The sequence below is a fragment of the Melanaphis sacchari genome, unplaced genomic scaffold (assembly GCF_002803265.2).
Source record: "Melanaphis sacchari strain LSU unplaced genomic scaffold, SCAv2.0 Contig174_pilon_pilon, whole genome shotgun sequence".
NCBI lineage: Eukaryota > Metazoa > Arthropoda > Insecta > Hemiptera > Aphididae > Melanaphis > Melanaphis sacchari.
Window position 1 is genome coordinate 520647 of NW_020270814.1, and position 18390 is coordinate 539036.

The 18390-nt window shown below is 28.6% G+C and overlaps 1 protein-coding gene across 1 annotated transcript; it reads left to right on the top strand.

Moving 5' to 3' along the window:
- Positions 1–279: 279 nt before the first annotated feature.
- LOC112592411 (heterogeneous nuclear ribonucleoprotein L-like) lies at positions 280–2127 on the top strand. Its single transcript, XM_025336441.1, has 2 exons — positions 280–1217; positions 1562–2127. Exons 1-2 carry the CDS (start codon positions 280–282, stop codon positions 1908–1910), a joined length of 1287 nt encoding a protein of 428 aa, XP_025192226.1. The 3' UTR covers positions 1911–2127.
- Positions 2128–18390: the final 16263 nt, after the last annotated feature.

Below are 18390 nucleotides of genomic sequence, written 5' to 3' on the forward strand. Positions count from 1 at the left end.
AATGGTCTCGATCGACGACCGTGACATCATCGTTGTCGTCCGTACCGTTTTGACGCGATCAATTTTTTTCGGCCTCGTCGGAAACGATTCGTCCGCCCGAAGTGCCATGTAGTCCTTTGAAATCCGTCTGAGCTCCGCTTCCTCATCTTATTCTCCGTTTTTACTCTCTGTCTCTCATTCTCTCGGTATCCGTACTTTGGACCATGTCGTCCGTCGTTTCGCCGATGACCAATAAATAACGTTTTTTCCAGAACCTGGGACGTGTTTCCCTCGAAAATTATGATGTCATTTAACCATTACGGTTACAACAGTTTGAAACACGAACAGACCAACAAACGGCTGAGGACCGCCGACTACGACCGAGAATCACGAACCACCAACAGTTCCGTGTCGTCGTACGAAGACGGCCGCCGCAAGAACGCCGAAACGCAGCCCAATCACATACTTTTGTTGACCATCACCAAAGTGACGTACCCGATAAACACAGACGTCATCCACACCATTTCCAAAGACCATGGTAACGTTCTGCGCATAGTTATATTTAGGAAACGTGGTGTACAAGCCATGGTAGAATATGAAGAAGTGGAACAGGCCATACGGGCCAAGCAGTTGATGGACGGTGCCGACATTTACCAGGGGTGCTGTACACTACGGGTAGAATACGCTAAGCCGTCCAAGCTTAACGTTTACAAGAACGACTCCGAAACGTGGGACTACACCACACCGAATCCTGGCGAGAAGAAAACTGCACCTTTGTTACCGGACCCTCCTAGAGCTCCTCTCATATCTACTCGACCTACATTCCCTCGATTTGATTTCGAATGTCGGGGTGGACTGTTATCTACACCACATGATTTACCTAATAATAATTATGGAGATAGCTATCCAGCAGCACCTGGGCGTTGTGTACTAATGGTCTATGGTTTAGATCCTGATAAAGCAAATTGTAATCGACTGTTTAATTTGTTTTGTTTGTACGGAAACGTAGTTAAAATTAAATTTTTAAAAAGCAAGGAAGGTTGTGCAATGGTACAGATGGACAACGAAATGTCTGTAGATCGTTGTATGGATAATTTGAATAAGCTAACACTTATTAGTGGTAATGTGTTACAGCTGCAAGTATCAAAGCAAATGTATTTGTCTGACATTATGGTACCATATGATCTGCCTGATGGCACTCCATCATTCAAAGATTATTCCAATTCAAAAAATAATAGGTAATATTTAATTGGCAAACCATTATATTAATATTGAATGTCAATTTAATTTATAAATATAATTTTGGTTGATAGTAATATTACTTGATAAAAAAAAAAATCTTAGTATATATATTATTTAAATGGTATATAGTGATTTAATAGTTTTTGATGAAATCACTGCTTACCTAAATAGATAGTTTAAAAGACACATTTAAAACTGAATTTATTTTAATTTTTCAACATTGCAAATAGTTATTTTAATCATTTAACAAACTATCCTATAACTTATAAGTATTTTAATTTATTTTTTAAATTGCTCTCTAAAGAATTAAATATTAAGCAATGTATAATTGTGTTTGCAGGTATCATTCAAATTCTAATGGAAAAAATCGGCGTCAGACCCCATCCAGTGTGTTGCATTTCTTTAATGCTCCACCAAACATATCAGAAGCCGATTTATCCCAGACAATAAGCAAAGCTGTAAAAGATGTTGATCCAAAAATTATCATTAAGATGTTTCCACCCAAAGGTACAGAAGCACGTAGCTCATCTGGGCTTGTTGAGTTTACAGATATGGCTGTAGCTGTGGAAGTGATAATGGCTGTCAACCACTGGCCGATAAAATGTGAATCATCTAAGTTTCCATATTTACTCAGACTATGTTTTTCATCGCTACCCAAAGGAATAGCGAATGCCGAGATGGCACAGTGACATTGCGCTGCTTAATGAACTACCGTATCTCATGTTTGTCAATTATTACTTTTTAGTGCATAATATTGGGTTATTTTTATTTTTTAAAGAGAAATCGACTATGTTTCACATTTCCTATTAATAAGTTAAAAGGACTATGGTTAATGTCTACCACCCACTTAAAATGTTTTTCATATATTTATTATTATTGAATATAATAATTGTTTTTTTTTCTGTATTTGTATTATTAATTAATGTAGACTTGTCAATTATGAAAATCAAACCATATCTTTGCTATTTTTGTTTCTATTTATAATTTATACTTTTGTGAACTTATTTCTGATAATTTAATTTCAGAATATGTCGAAATTAGGGATAAGTGGTGGGACCAAAACCATAATCTTGCCAATAAACTGTCCTAATAAAGAATTTGAAACATATTTTTTTGTCACAAAATGCTAATGATGCGTGCACATATAATATGATACTGAAATATATGATTCCTATTATTAATATTATTATTGATTATGGTACTGGTACTATTTGTTTTAGGAGGAATATTTTTCCCAGAGATATTTAGCTTGATAGTAGATTGTTTTTAAATTTGTTAATACTTGTAAGTAAAGACAATTCGTTTTAGTTTTGTTTTAATAGTAATAGATCCATCATAGTTGTTTTATGTTTTCTTTATTTTGCAATAATTATAAAGATTTAGTTGAATATTTAAAATGTATATTAGACTAGTTACAATAAATTATTAGGTTGTATTTATTTTATTTTTAATTTTAGAATAAAATTGATATATGATTAAATAAAATTATGTAAGTTACCACTTTTTTTAGTTTCCTAGCAACTTGGGTCATTGAATGTAGTAACTTCAATACCAAATAGGCAGTGAATTTGTTTCATATTGTTTTGACTAGATAAAAGTTTTATATATTTGAATAAGTTATATTGTAGTATTCTTTTTATTTTTCATTAAATTTTCTTAAAAATACTTTTGAAGTTATTGTGTTCAATCCTGTCTAGTTCTTAATAATTATTTTAAAAATATACACCACAAATTACATTATATTATCGTTGAATTGTTAGGTATATGTTTTTCACACTAAATTAAAACTATTGTTATTATTTTAATTTTAATTATGTTTAATGATTTTTTTTTTTTTTTTAAACATAAAATAATAAGTCGACTGAATTCTATTTTTGCAGTTTATCTCTGCTACTTACAGTTATAACTTATGATATATATTCTTAAATCATAATCGTAATGGTAAATTGTAGTATTTTACACAAATATACCTTGATGAGTCAAAATTTGACCTGCTCTTACAAATTCAATGACCTTGTGTTATTTTAATTTATGTCTATTACCTCTCAATATTGAATTATCTATTTGAAGGTAAGTATTTAAGACTTGGAAGAAGTATCTAATTCAATTATAATTAGTAATTTAAAAATTGGTAAATAATAAATTTAATGCTAAGTCGATTTGGTAAATTATTGTTATTCTTAATAGCTAAGTAATTAATACTATTTTTTTGTATTAGTTAGGTAATGTAATATTCTTTTATTTTATTATTTATATAAGCATAAGCGCTTAATTTTAAATAGGTACATCTAGACTAAAATTTAAAATAAATTTTTACCAATTAATTTCTAACACTTTTATTTTTAAAAGGTTACTACTATTAAGTCATTAGGCAAGTATCCTTCAAATAACATTATATGAAAATAGTAACTACTAATATAGATTAAATAGAACTAAAACAAGTAATATTTCGCCCAAGTCCAAGTCGTCTGCCTATCTGGTATCGGTGATTTTTCATGACGTGTCTATCTACAGTCTATTATAATTTATGGGTATTTAATCTATACTACTAATTAGTAAGTAGTAAAACAAAATATTGCTTTCTAATTATTAAACGCGATTGACGAATTCCTACAGATTTTATATTTAGTCACCTCTTTTAAAAACAATGTGATGGTAAAACATAATCTTTGCAATAATATGCAAATGCTATGAAGAACTCTTTCACAAGAAAAGATAAGTAGCTAGGTGGTAGGCATATCTATAATAGATTTAAATAATAGATGAGTACATAATATAAAATACCTAATGACAATTGACAAACGTTTCAAGTTCTTATGGCATGTAATTAATATTTTTTAAATATTCAATTTTATAGAATTTTGGACTTCAAATGTTTATAAAAAAATCATTTATATTAAGATGTATATTTTCAATGTTTTTAAATTGTAAAACAACATAAAATCTACTGTCGATAACTGGAAACGATGTGTAAATATCCCGTTTTCTCGATTATTTTAATAATTATAGGTAGGTACCTACTGAGTATTTCTTATTATTAATCCTCAAGACCCGAAATACCAACTATAGATTCAATTTTCGACTGGAAATCATTCAATGTTTAAGATTGAATCATTTTTATTAAAACTAAAAGTAACGTTACTACCTACGTCTGGCGTCAGATATACAAAAAAAAAAAAAAAAAAACACATTGTACAATCAATAGTTGTGTTCAATGCTCCGCTCCTAATCTAAAATGGGACCAACAAGACAACAACATTCCATTTTATGTTAGACTGTGAGTATACAATATAATTATACTAATTAGTAAATAGTAATTACTAAATACTAGCTACGGCAAGTTGGTAGATATCGTGTGGCTTGTCCCTACATAGTTCCGTGATGTCGTTCATTAATTTACTATCTATTGAACTATCAAGAGTTTATAGTTTATACCTACCTACCTACTGCATATTAAGCATACCTAATATATTATAATTTATGCGCGAACCTACAAACAAAAATTATTTTAGTAATATTAGCACACAGCAGTTCTCGTGCAAAACAATTTTTTATATAACAAAAGCAGTGATTTCGTCATGTATGTTTGTCATATTAGATTTTATCTAATAACTATTAATACGACTATACCTAAACATTATTATAGTCAATAGGTAGGTACCGCTATAGCTTTATTATAATATTACCTTTTCATACCAGCTTTTTCAATTATAGTTTTATAGTTCAAACTAGAAACTAGATAGCTATTGTTATTGGGCATGCAGTTTATAGCAAACTCAAATTTATAAATATTTTAAACTTATGATGTACCCGAGGACAGAAAACAGAACAAGAGATTTTTATTAGACAGGGCCACTTTTTCTGATCAATTCAGTTGTCTACGTATTTATAAACTGTGGGAGGAGAGGTGAAAAATTCTTAATTTTATTTTTTATTTTTTAATTGAATTTGTTGTATTAGTACCTACACAATTTTGTATATTTGTATTGATTATCTACGAATTTTTATTTAAAAATTAAAGTAATAATGTATATTCTATGTATAATAATGTATATATATATATATGAGTACTTACACACTACAGTTCACTATTTTTTTATCTTTAAAGTCGAAATCCGAATTTCTTTGATTCAATATATTGCCTGTGTACTGTTATATTTGTATAGCATTTTTATATTTAAAAATTACTAAATTCAAACAAATTATATTTCTTAAAGTAACATAATTAACGCATTTTAATATTATTTAAATCAAGAGAATACTTTAAAAATATCAAAGAATATTTATAAAACTAATTAACTAAATGACTATAATATTGGAACCATTTTTTTTTTTAAACATTTTCGATTACTTAATCGACGTTGATATTTTTTTCCATGATTTATCTCAATGTATGGAAGTAACAAATTGTCTATAGACGTTCCTGTGTCATAGTGGTACAATAGGTTTAGTTTTAACATGTATAGGTGCTTGTGGTTGTAGTAGGTACTTATACTCAAGCCCGGATTAAAGGGGGACACGGTTTATCTTTATTTCCAACATAAATATATATTTTTAATGCATTTAAAAAAGTTTAAAAAAAATTATGTTAGTGGGTACAGTAGATAATTAATAATTATAAAATAAAAATGCTCTTGATTTTATATCACGAAAAAATTACTAAATTGTTTTTCTCATAATTTTATTGATAGCGTATAAGTGGTAATAATTTATATTAGGTATTCTTGTTCTATTCGCAATTCGCATGAGATGCCCATATTTGTATTAAAAATAATTATTCGGCTGAAAGAGCATCTTCCAAATTAATCAGAATAAAAAATAAATATAGAACAAGCCAGATAGCGAACAATTTAACATCATTAATGATATTATATTCAGAAAATTATATTTTGCAATTGATCGATTTCAATGAAACTATTCAATAACTTACAAAAGAAAAACCAGGGAAAAAAATGTAAATAATTATTCTTTTTAACTAATACAATTTATATATATATATATATAATATGTGTATAATAAATTATTAAATAAATATTAATTTATATAGCCTTATACATATTTTTTTTTGTGCTGACAAAATTATACTAATATACAATAATTTACAGTTTTTAAAATATAGTGATACAATTTTTTTGAAGTTAAAAAGTTGAAAAAGGATCCACTAAGTTTATGGTGTCCTGAAACTCAATCGATCCTAATCCGGGTTTGCTTACATTATTTTAATCGAGACCATTTAAAATGAGCGAAAAGAATAATAAAATATAAATGAAACACTACAGAACATAGGTAATATTATTTATGGGTTCCACATTATATTACATTTTCAAAAAATAAATAGGAACAATGTTTAGAATTTTAGTTATTTTTAAAAATTTCAGCTAGATTATAATTGATTATTGTTTTACCAAGGAAAAAATCATTTTATTTATTTTGAAAATTTTCACTTATTTTCAAGCACATTTGGTACATATGATTATGTCCATTTAATTTATTACGTGTACTGTAAATGTTAGTACGGTGCGAGATTTGCCTGGACCAAGGCCGAGTATTGACCCAAGCCGCGGTAGTTCCGCCTTTATGGATGTACCAATGTGGCAATGTATGAATTATGTGGAAAACTGCAAACGCGGTGACCAATAGCGTCTAACATGCAGGTGTTCCTATACACCTAATATAGAAATTTTAAAATTTTATCCATTAATATATTGATATAGGTAGAGCTAATCATTAAAAGTCTTAACATATTAATATATGTGAAGCAAATGAAAATTCGTTCTAATATCTTAAAAACAATAAATGTAATTTATATTTTGGTGCCAATATATTATTGGCATAGCTGTAAACCAATGATTTATCAATTTTCTATAGAATATTACAATGTATAAAGAACAAACATTCAATCTGTAGGTAATATTGGCAAAGTTTTCGCATACCATTCGTAGAGGACCTCTAAAATAAGGAATTTATTGTAAATTAATTGTAACAATATTCAACTCGGTTTTAAAATAAATTTTGTTGATAATCATTTGAATTTGAACAAATTGGACTGTAGCGGAAAATATCTATAGGTATAGGTAGCCCATTATACATTATATACATTAATTTTTAATAAGTATACAATTTACCTAAATCAGTTAGATTAAAATGTTGCTAATTATAATTTTAGTGGAATTTTGAATTATGAATTTTGATCAGCAAATAGGGGAGACATTCAGACTTGCGGCAACCAGGCAGCTTATAATATACCTAATTACTTTATTATTTTTGACTTAGGTATATTACTATATTATCTAACTCAGTAGCACCGAATAAAAAAAAACGAAACAGGTAGTTTAAATAATTTGATTAATCCACTTATCCTTCAAGACATTATTTTGTTTTTAAAACATAGCTATTAATAAATATACAATTTTAAATATAAATAATTTAATGACATTCTTGTGTTTAATAAAATTGTAGAAGAAAGACTTGGCACACTTTGCAGTATTCTACTCAATTACCAAAAGTGTGTGTTCGGCTCTACAATACCTATACAAATTTTAATACTAGGTATACAATAATATATTATTAAATGTTAAATATTTGAAATTTGAAATATTGAGGTTATTTTTCTCTACTTTACGTACCACAGTCATATAAATTACTATTTGCATATAGGTAAGTATACTTTAATTTAATTTTATTAAATGACAATAAACAATTTTATTGTCGTTTAATAATGGGCATATAAATCTAAGTAGGTAATTTAAAAATTCTAGAGCTTTGTAATGCATAAAAATAAAACATAGTATAAAAAATATAAATAACTAATCGTTTATTAAAAAATTATGTTGCATTTATAGTATTAATAATTTTGAATTTACGATTTCAATCTTATTAATTTTAATTGTTCACATTAAATTAATATTAATTGAATAATATATAATAATAAAACTCTCTCGCAATGTAAATATATATATAGTTCTAGTGGCACCGAACCCTATGTTTATACAGGTAGGTTAGGCCATGGCCTGAATATGTTTTTTTATAAATGTGAGACGAGGGTCGAACAACTATGATTTGCAATTAATACTTGAACATGTATGTTTACTTGATGAAAATAAAGGATAAGTTAATACTTATTTATATAATTTTTATTTTTTAGCGTCACTAATTGTAAAAAAAATTATTTGTCCCGCTATTTTGCCGTAGAATTACAAATAATTATGAAATTAGATTTTAAAAGTACAATTTTTTGATTATTTTATTTCAAAATTATAAGCATTAGACTACTGGTAACTTGATTGTATTAAGTATTTTTCTAAGAAATAATGCATATATAGTTACTAACACCCTTAATTATTGATTCAATATTTACTATAGTCTATAACTACTTATAATAATTATTTAATAACTGATACTTATAATGTGATATTCAATATTTTCAAAGCCATTAAAATATTTAATAGGAATTGTTTTATTTAATTGTCTGTTTATAGTTTATTATTATATATTTGATTTTAATTAGCTTATTTTATCCTCCAAAAAATTATTTAGCTTTAATAAAATATAATTAGTAATTAGTAATAACTATTTAGGTATTATTTAACTTAAATGGTTATATACGATTTACAATTGTATAAATAAAGTATAAACACCATGTAAAGTAATTGAAAACAAATTTCTAGTATCAAAATATTTAAAAATACACTGAACTTTTTCAAGTGTATCTTGCTTCAAAATAAACAAATGTTAGAACAATATAGATAACCCATAATATTTGCGTAAATGGTTTCAGTACTAAATATTTCAAATAAATACGTAATAATTGTTTATTTAAGATAACTGTAAATGGTTGTATTGCTGCTTTATTTATTTATTTTGAGCTTAACAGTCAAAATTTACAATTAACAATAAAACGTATAAAAAAAGTGTGTACCAATGAACAGTATTAACTGTATATTATACACTATAAATTATAATACATTAATACATACTTATTTGTATTAAGTTGTTACAGTTGATGGTATACTGTTTTTGTTGGTACGTAAAATAAATACACAATACTACGTATGTCGTATAGCCATTACCTAGTTACCTATTCCTATACGTTAGAGGTTACCAAACTTGTTTTTGCGTACCACTCAAGTTTATTACGTATCAGTCACGTACCACTATAATAGTATGGGTCTTCACTAAAAATTAAAACTGTTTAAGTATGATTGAACAGTAAAAAGTGTATTATTATAAATAATAATAAATTGCAATTTATTGAATTTGTCACTAAATTATTATTACAAAATAATATTAGATCTATCGACTACCACATACATTAATAAATAAAAAAAAAACAAATTAATGTTTCATACTACCGTATGATCATCGCATAATTGTCGGATATAAATGTATTAATGTGTATTTTAATAATATAAAATATTCAGTATTAATGTATCATATTAGAAATTTTAACTTTAAACTTTAAATAAATAAGTAAGTTGTTTTAATACAACCGGCTAGAGGCAAATGTTTAAAGTTTCAAAACTTTCATAGCAATTAATTTCTATCTATAAAAAATAATATTGATAGATATTGTAATAAAATGTTTGAAAAGCTTAGCTTTTAAGCTTATTTGTCACTTCTGAATTGTGCGTAATGTGTTAACTTGAAGATATTCACAATAAATGTGGTCTGGAGTAACACAATTTTTGATCAGATAGCCCAGATTGTACTAAAAATGAATAAAAATTCAAATTTTTGTCAATTGATCAAAAATTGCAGTAGTTTTTGATAATACTTGTACAATTTGTACATACATTTTCATCTTAAAATACCGTTATTTTAAAATATTTGGTTAAATTTTAAATAACTAGCTAATCCTGCACGGCGTTACCGGTGGATTTACCCCTTCTTAAACTTTATTAAATGTAAGCTACATGAATTTTCAACACAGTAATTTGAATTGTTTTACCATATATAAAAGGCGTGTGTAAAACTATATTCAATTTACCAATAAGTATATATAATTATTCTTATTGTGTCTATTATGTCTATGTCTAATAGGACCTAAATAAAAAAGTGCTCCACATGTACGAGTATGTAATATTATGTATGATAAAAAATCTTTGTCATTCATTAATGTGTGTATAAATAATACATTTTAATAATTACAAACTATCTACTTATTCTGGCTATTCCTGTTTGTAATCTGAAACAAAGTTACGTAGTAATCTCGTATAATTATAATTAATATAAATATATCAATTATTGCCTGTTGGTATTTATTATTTTGTAATAAGTTACGTGGACAATTTATTTTAGTGTTGCATTAATTAATATTTATACCATTAAGATTTCAGTTAACAAGTCGTTCATAAATATATAAATATAAACAGAACGATTCACCAAGGTTCTCATTTAAACAGAAATTTGTGTCACCACAGAGCGCTCATTATTATCTTAAAACATTACTTACAGTATAAAAAATCTCAAGAATTTAAGGGTGTGAACATACTTAGTGAAACTCCCTGTGTGTAGTAAACAGTTTATATGTCTGTAAATATTTATAAACTATAATCGCAATTCGTACAACATCGTATACATTATATACCTATTACCAGCAACGTTGTCATTTGAATACACATTTTACAGTAATTCGAATTGTTGACTCTAACATTTTTTTTCGTATAATACATATTACATATGTACTTACATATTGCACATATATAGACTTTTAATTGCTTAATTATAAAATATTTTTATCTAAATTATTATTTTAAATTTGATGAAAAACCATATTTTAATTGCTATTTATAATATATAGAATGATTCATTAAGTATGTTAATTTTTTTCCTTATTAATTAATTTTTTTAAATTCTGATTTTTATTCTTTTTTATTATATGTATTAATAAATTATTAAAGGAAAAAGTGTGAGAGTGATCAATGAGCACGCTAAGTGAACAACTATGTTTATTAGTGAGCTTTAGGTATAAGCTGTACCTAGTAGCTAGTACTTTCGTTGGGGGTTCGGACTGTTCGGTAAAGTTTGGGGGTTTGTATATCATTATATCAATATTTCTCATGACACGTAGTTAGTTTTGCCTATCCTAATCCCTTTGCACAATGCTGAACATACTAAGGCAGTATAAAAAAAATTACCAATTAAATTTTTAAAATTTAAATAATATATTTATAATGTTACGTTACACGATAAAATTTATTGTTATCACTTATTATCATTAATAAGGTAAAATTTGTTTCTCAATTATAATTTACCGTGACTATACATTATACACAGTATTCAGTATTGTGAGTATAATAAGTATATAATATACTAGCATGGTATACATGCCACGAAAACTTAATTACCTACTTCTAGTTAGTTTAAAAATATAAAATAATATAATATAACATCGTATGATTTTAATGAATATATCAATTCTGTTTAAAATAATTTAGAATTAAACATTTATTATTTGATTTTGAAAGTACTTCAGTGTTTGTTATTTATGTCTTTTATAAGTTATCAATGTTATCATTTTGTAAGATTATATTAGTAAATAACTATAGTTTAATTGAATTACCTGATGAATTAATTTGATTTAGATAAGTAATAAATTTATTTATGATTGTTTTTTAAGAAAGAACTCGAGTACTTTAAATTATATACGTGTCTATTCATGAATCAATGAATAATGTTAAAAATCTAAAAAATCTAAAATTATATGGACTTAGTACAGTTACAATTATAACAGTAAAAATCTCGATTATTTAAATTATTTTATATTGCATTATATTATACTTAATGGAGTTTTTCATAAAATAATCTATATTTAATACAATAAAAATACTACATACATGATACATACAGACTAGGTACAACTTAATACTTATGAAATGATTAAATATGTGTATGTCATACCTACACCTACTAAACTTTTATACCTACTCACAGATTTATTGATGTTGTTTAATATCTACAAACATGTAAATAATATTAATAAATCATTAGTAAATATTTTTAACGTTTTTATCATATTATTCATTCAATATTAATAATTAATTAAAATTTTGTTGAACCAAAATGAGATTTTAAACAGTTTGTTAATAATACGGTGTTGGATTAGAATGATTATATATATAATATATTATATATACCTATACATATATACACGTTCGTTTTTCGAACATGATAACACTAGTTGTATCGAAACAAACAAATTATACACGCTTAAATCACTATTTTTACTGTATGTAATTTTATATTTTATGATACATTATTAATAATCAATATGTCAATAATCTTGTATTCAAGCAATCACGAGTAAGTATGTGTAGCTAGAAGTATAATGGCTAGCGGAACGTTATCTTATCTATATGAATAATAGCTGATAGAATTTATACGTATATATATATATATATATGTACAAAAACAAATAAATAAAAAGAGTTATCTTTTTTCATCATAAAAAAAAAAAAAATTGGTAGTTACTATGATTTACGAGTTGGCCATTAAAATATTATGTAATTCACAAATAGGTACGTTAATTTTAATATCTACCTGCTGTTAATAGTCAATAGGAATTGTGTGTATTGTGTACACAGCACCATTATCGCAACATGTTGTTATTATTTATATTATACTTTATACTCGATAGAGTTTCTTCGGTTTCTCGTGTGCCAAAAACATTTTAAGTGTGTTTTAATACCTACGTAGGCCTAAATACCCATGTTTTACGCAGTAGTGCGTAATATTTTAAGTTTTAACCAAACTGCCGACTGCCGAGCGTGCAGCGACTCGTTTAACAGGTGTTGCCGAAAATTATTTTTACTAGATAATATTTTAACTATTCGTTGAACTATAGTCCCATTACTCCTTTCAGGTTACGTGATCGCAACGCTCGGAATTTTTTTTCATATCAAAAGTCGTTCGTAATCGTTACAATAATAACAATTATTATTGTCGACGCGTTATTTAAATATTTATTAATTCGCGTACTGCGTTGTACGAAATAATTTTTGCCAGCGGTATGTCAATACGCCGCCTCTAGAATCTAGTGGCTAAAATGATGGGCCATATTTTTTTAGTGTCGTTACTCGTTGTGATATTATGAATTCCGCGCACCGGCGCGTTGTTCGAGGAGCGTTCAATATTAACGATAAAAAAAATTTGATGATCATGAATTATTGCGACGCGATGATGATGATAGTAATAATAATAATAATAATAATAATAATAATAATAATAATAGTGGTAATAACAATAACAAAACAATAATAACAATAATAACGACGACACGGCGACTCGGCCGCGCCCCGCCCTCCGAACCGTCGCATTGGTGGAAATAATATATACATATTATATTATGTACTATACGGTAGAATAGTAATATCACCATTATTATTACTATTATTATTGCAACGTGTTATAATAGCGCAGAAGAAGAATAGATTAACATAACCGGTGGCAGAAAGCCGGCAACGCGGCACGTACGAAACGGCGCGACGACCGCGGCGTTGCCGGATCGTTCGCGGTGTTTATAAACAACAGCATATTTTTACGACGCACGCCTATTATTACCGTTCGGCAGCCGCCGCCGCCGTCGTGTTTACGTTTCTCCCGCCGCCGCCGCCGCTACTGCCGCCGGTGGTGTTTGTCGGCTGACGAAATAACCTTGGCCCCATACGTGTACCCGGCGTGTGCGTGTCCCGTCGACCGTCGTCTTGGCCCGCACCGCAACAGCAGCGCAGCAGTGCAGCACCAAGCCACCAGCAGCACCACCGCCGCCGCCGACACCACCACACCGCTCCAGCGACGTCACCCTCTCTCTTTCTCGGCCAGTCGACCAGCACACTCGGCAGCGCAGAGCCACAGACGCGGACACCCGCCGTGCGACACACCGTGCGAAAGCGATACCGATCTGCAATCCAATCGAGTTCCGTCGCCGTTTGTAATTCGTTAGAATATTTTGTCCAAAACAACGCTGTCACGTATTTTCGTGCTAAACGGCGCTGACGACGACGACGTTGCACGACGCTTTCGTCTTCGTCGTCGCCGCGCGAGGGCCGATTTCCGCCGGAAAACGCGTGGCCACCGCTTACTACCCGTTTTCTGCACGTCGAAACGTCGTTTTGGTCGGTCGCCGCGGCGCCCGCACGCGACGTCGTTCGTTTGATGTGTTTTGTCTGCGAGCATTGGCACCAAAACAATAACACGAGAGTTGTTGCCGCCTCGTCTGCGGGTGTACGTGCGTGCGTGCGTGTCTTTTACCCCTACCCCGCGGACGTGAGTCGTCACTAACCATATCGAGAAAGACACTCGCACACACACTCACACACACACGCAAACCGACATCGGTGCCGGTTAGTCAGTACTAAAAATTAATTCTCCTCCGCGGTGGTCACCCGTACGACGACGACTACGTCACGTAAAACGATATTGTTGTGTGTAATAATAATAATAATAGTAACAACACTATACAGTACACACGTATCGTCACGTAACAACCACCTAGCCCGGTTAGCTCCCTTTTACGACGAACAACACACACGCCCTTGTTCCGTCATCGCAGTTGTCAGTTTATCGTCCGGTCCGCTTGTCGGAAAAAAAATAAATACTTCGACGTCTATCCGATGCGCGTCCTCGATTGATTGGCGTACGACGACGTAGACGACAACAACGAAGACGACGACGACGACGACGACGACGACGACGATACGACGTTTCCCGTAAGTATGTGCGACACGATGCACAGCAGGGACGTAATGACGTCTGCAGCGGCAGCCACCGAAAAGCCAAAGTTGTTGTCGTTGGACGTAGAACATCTAGTGTCCGAGATCAAAGAGAATCTGCGGTTATCGGGGCTCAAGTCGAGACGCCACCGCACCACCCACTTTGCGAGGGTGAAACCTTACACCACTAGGCCTGTAGCTTGCGACTCTTGTGCCGCCAGACGACCGTGTCGATGCGATGATGACGACGACGATACGAACGACGACCCGTACGAAATGTTACAGGAGCTGTTGCGGGAGGGCAGTCTTATCAAAGAAGCAGTTCGCCGGCTGCAGATCGGTCTCTCTCCCAAACAAAGGTATTATTATGAATCGGACGAAGAGTCTTCCAGGAGCCCCAAGTTTAGATTGTGTTGAGAAGTGTAATTTGATCACGCTATGTCCATAATAATATATATTTGGTTCCTTTTTATAAAATTGTTATTAGGCTGTTTATAAGTTTTTCAGATAAATACTGATGTATTGTTTAGAATTGTCTCATAAGTAAATGATAATTAACTGCGATTTCAGAACAAAGTTTTATACTTGACATTTCACATTTTTCACTAAATTTTTTTGGTAACTATCGATTAGCAAATCTGTAATTTATATCTAGTCCAAAGTATAAATTTGCAATTTGACTTAACATTTAAAGAATAAAATATAAATGGTAGATACATTTTTGTAGATGAAACAAACATGATCAATGTTATTAATACTAATGTATTTTGTTTATTTAATATCTAGTTTATTTGACAACAAATAAATATATTGTAGTAATCATTGATTTGTTTTATATGTGTAATCAACAAAAATAAATTTTGCATCACATTTTGAAATATTCATTAACAAAACAGATGTTTGAAATTTGATTTATTAATCAAGCATTATTATGATAAATATTTTTGACTTGTTCTGATACATAATTATTGTTTAAACATGGTATCAAAATTTTTGTTATTATTTTATTAACTGTTAAAAATTAGATTTATTAATTTTATTATTTAAAAATTAAAAGAAAACTTTCAATTCACTCAATGTCTTTCTGAGTATTAAAATTAGAGTCTAGTTGACCATAGATTTTTAAAGTTACCTTATTCTAATTAATTCTAAAATTGTGTAAATACTATTCAAAATTATGTTTCTGTACCAGTTAATGTTGGGTAGTTTAAGATGCCATGTTATTATCAATATACTCACATATGTATATATTTTTTATGTTTTTTTTTTTTTAACAAATTCATATTGCAAATGTATTGTGGATTGCTTGTTTTATTTAGTCAGCATTCAGCAAGGAAATAATTTAATTGTTTTGTTAAAAGTCTTATAAAATATGATAATATGTACAAGTTCTTTTTTTTTTGTTCATCAAAACTTATTTGATAAATGTTATTTAAACCTCATATTGTTATAAAGATCTATTTAAGTTTATATATTGTAATTTGTATATAATGTGTGCATAACTCAAGTGAATGGACCAATACCATTAACCTAAACTGTTATTTACAGTAAGTGAAAGTATCATTATTTTCTTTATTCAACAATGTTAGTAAGTGCTTAAAAATCTGTAAAATAACTAAAAAAAATGTTGTGATTTTTTTTTTATTAATAATCTACCTATTTAATTCATCAAATGCCAAATTCACTTTCTTTTATTTATCTATATTAATTATTGTGGTAATTTATGTATTTATATCATAGTTAATAAAAAGAATAGTTTTTATAACAATTGTGTACAAAACCTTGTATAGTATAATAATTTTATTAAATGGTGATTTAAAATAGGTATTTTTTGTATAAATTTAGTTATGAATGGAGACTGTTTTTTTTTTTTTTGTTTTAATTGTAATCTTAGATTTAACAATATAAGGGAAAATATATATTGACAAGATATTTGTTATTACTATTTTTTTTTTTTTTTTAATATACTATCTATCTCCCATGGCTCAGCTTACATATTTTTAGTAGTTTCGTTATGATGTGTATATAAACTAAAAAAATTAACCCATGTCATTTTTTAGAGTTCAAGTGATGACTATCTTCTTACCAAATTTCATCGAAATCAGTTCAGCGGTTTACTTATAAAAACGTAACAGTCCTAGTAACTTTTATTTATTATTTATATATATATACAAATATACTATGTATAATTTGGATTTTATTCCTAATTATTTTTGAAATTACAATCATTTTAACTGTGATATAGGTAAGGAATTTGGATATTCACTTCTATATGATGATAATAATAATAATAAAATCTGATTATTCACAGTAAAATTGTCTACCATGCAAGTGGTTTTTTTAATTTTCTCAAGTATCAGCTGAATTACAATACTTTGAAGTGTAAACAATGATCAGCTGATGATAGGGAGTTTAATATTTCTGTTTGTTCTATAGACTGTTGAGCAGTGGTTCTCAACCTTTTTTTGTTCACATCCCCTTGGGTGTTTTTTTATAAATCATGATGTATCTCATATATTATACAATATATTTGAAAGTTTTTTGTTTTGAATAATTTCAAGGTACACAGGTTGAGAATCACTGTTCACTGTTATAGTTAGTAATATAGTACAGTCAATATTATGCTATATTTTGCGCTCACTCAGTTCCCCTTTGTTTTACTGTGTTTAGTTGTAAGTTGTAACTACAATGTTTATTTAACCTATAATTGATAAGTGATTAGGTTTTTTGCTTATATTTGGGAGTTTTATTAAAATAGAATTATTCATTATTCAATCATAAATTTTTAATTAATGTATTGGATGATTTTATTGAATCATCAGTGAATTAAAAATGTCTACCAATCATTCTAAATCCTTAAATAATGTAATAGAAACACTTAAAATCGATTATAATTTTGTTTTCTCGTCAACCTAAATATTATTTAATTTAATTATTTTTAAGTACAGCAAGTAGTATAAAATTATTTTCAACTTGAATATGTTAGGTACGATTAAGTTCTTAAAAATAGTTCTGCATGACGTGTTATTATGTTGAATAGGTAGCTTATCAATGCACAATGTTTATTGTGCTTATGCTTCATAAATTATATATATGTATATAATATTAACCATTAAATCATCTTATCAACAAATGGTGTAATTAACGAACTAACTAAAGAGCAAAGACAGTTATACTAAATTATTTAGTGTAATATTTTTACTGTTTCAGAAGAATCGTATCTTCACTCTTCAGTAATAGTTGATTTTTAATTATTATTTATAATTTATTTAGTTTCTAAATAATTATTCGTTGATATATAATTATAAAAACTATAAGTAGAGAATATAATAATTTATAGTATATTGTATGTGTTTAATTTTTATTTCTGATAAAAAATTGACCTCCCATACACAATTCCTGGCCTCTATATTTGTCATTTGAACGTGTTCACTAATATTTACACAAGGAAATTAATCTG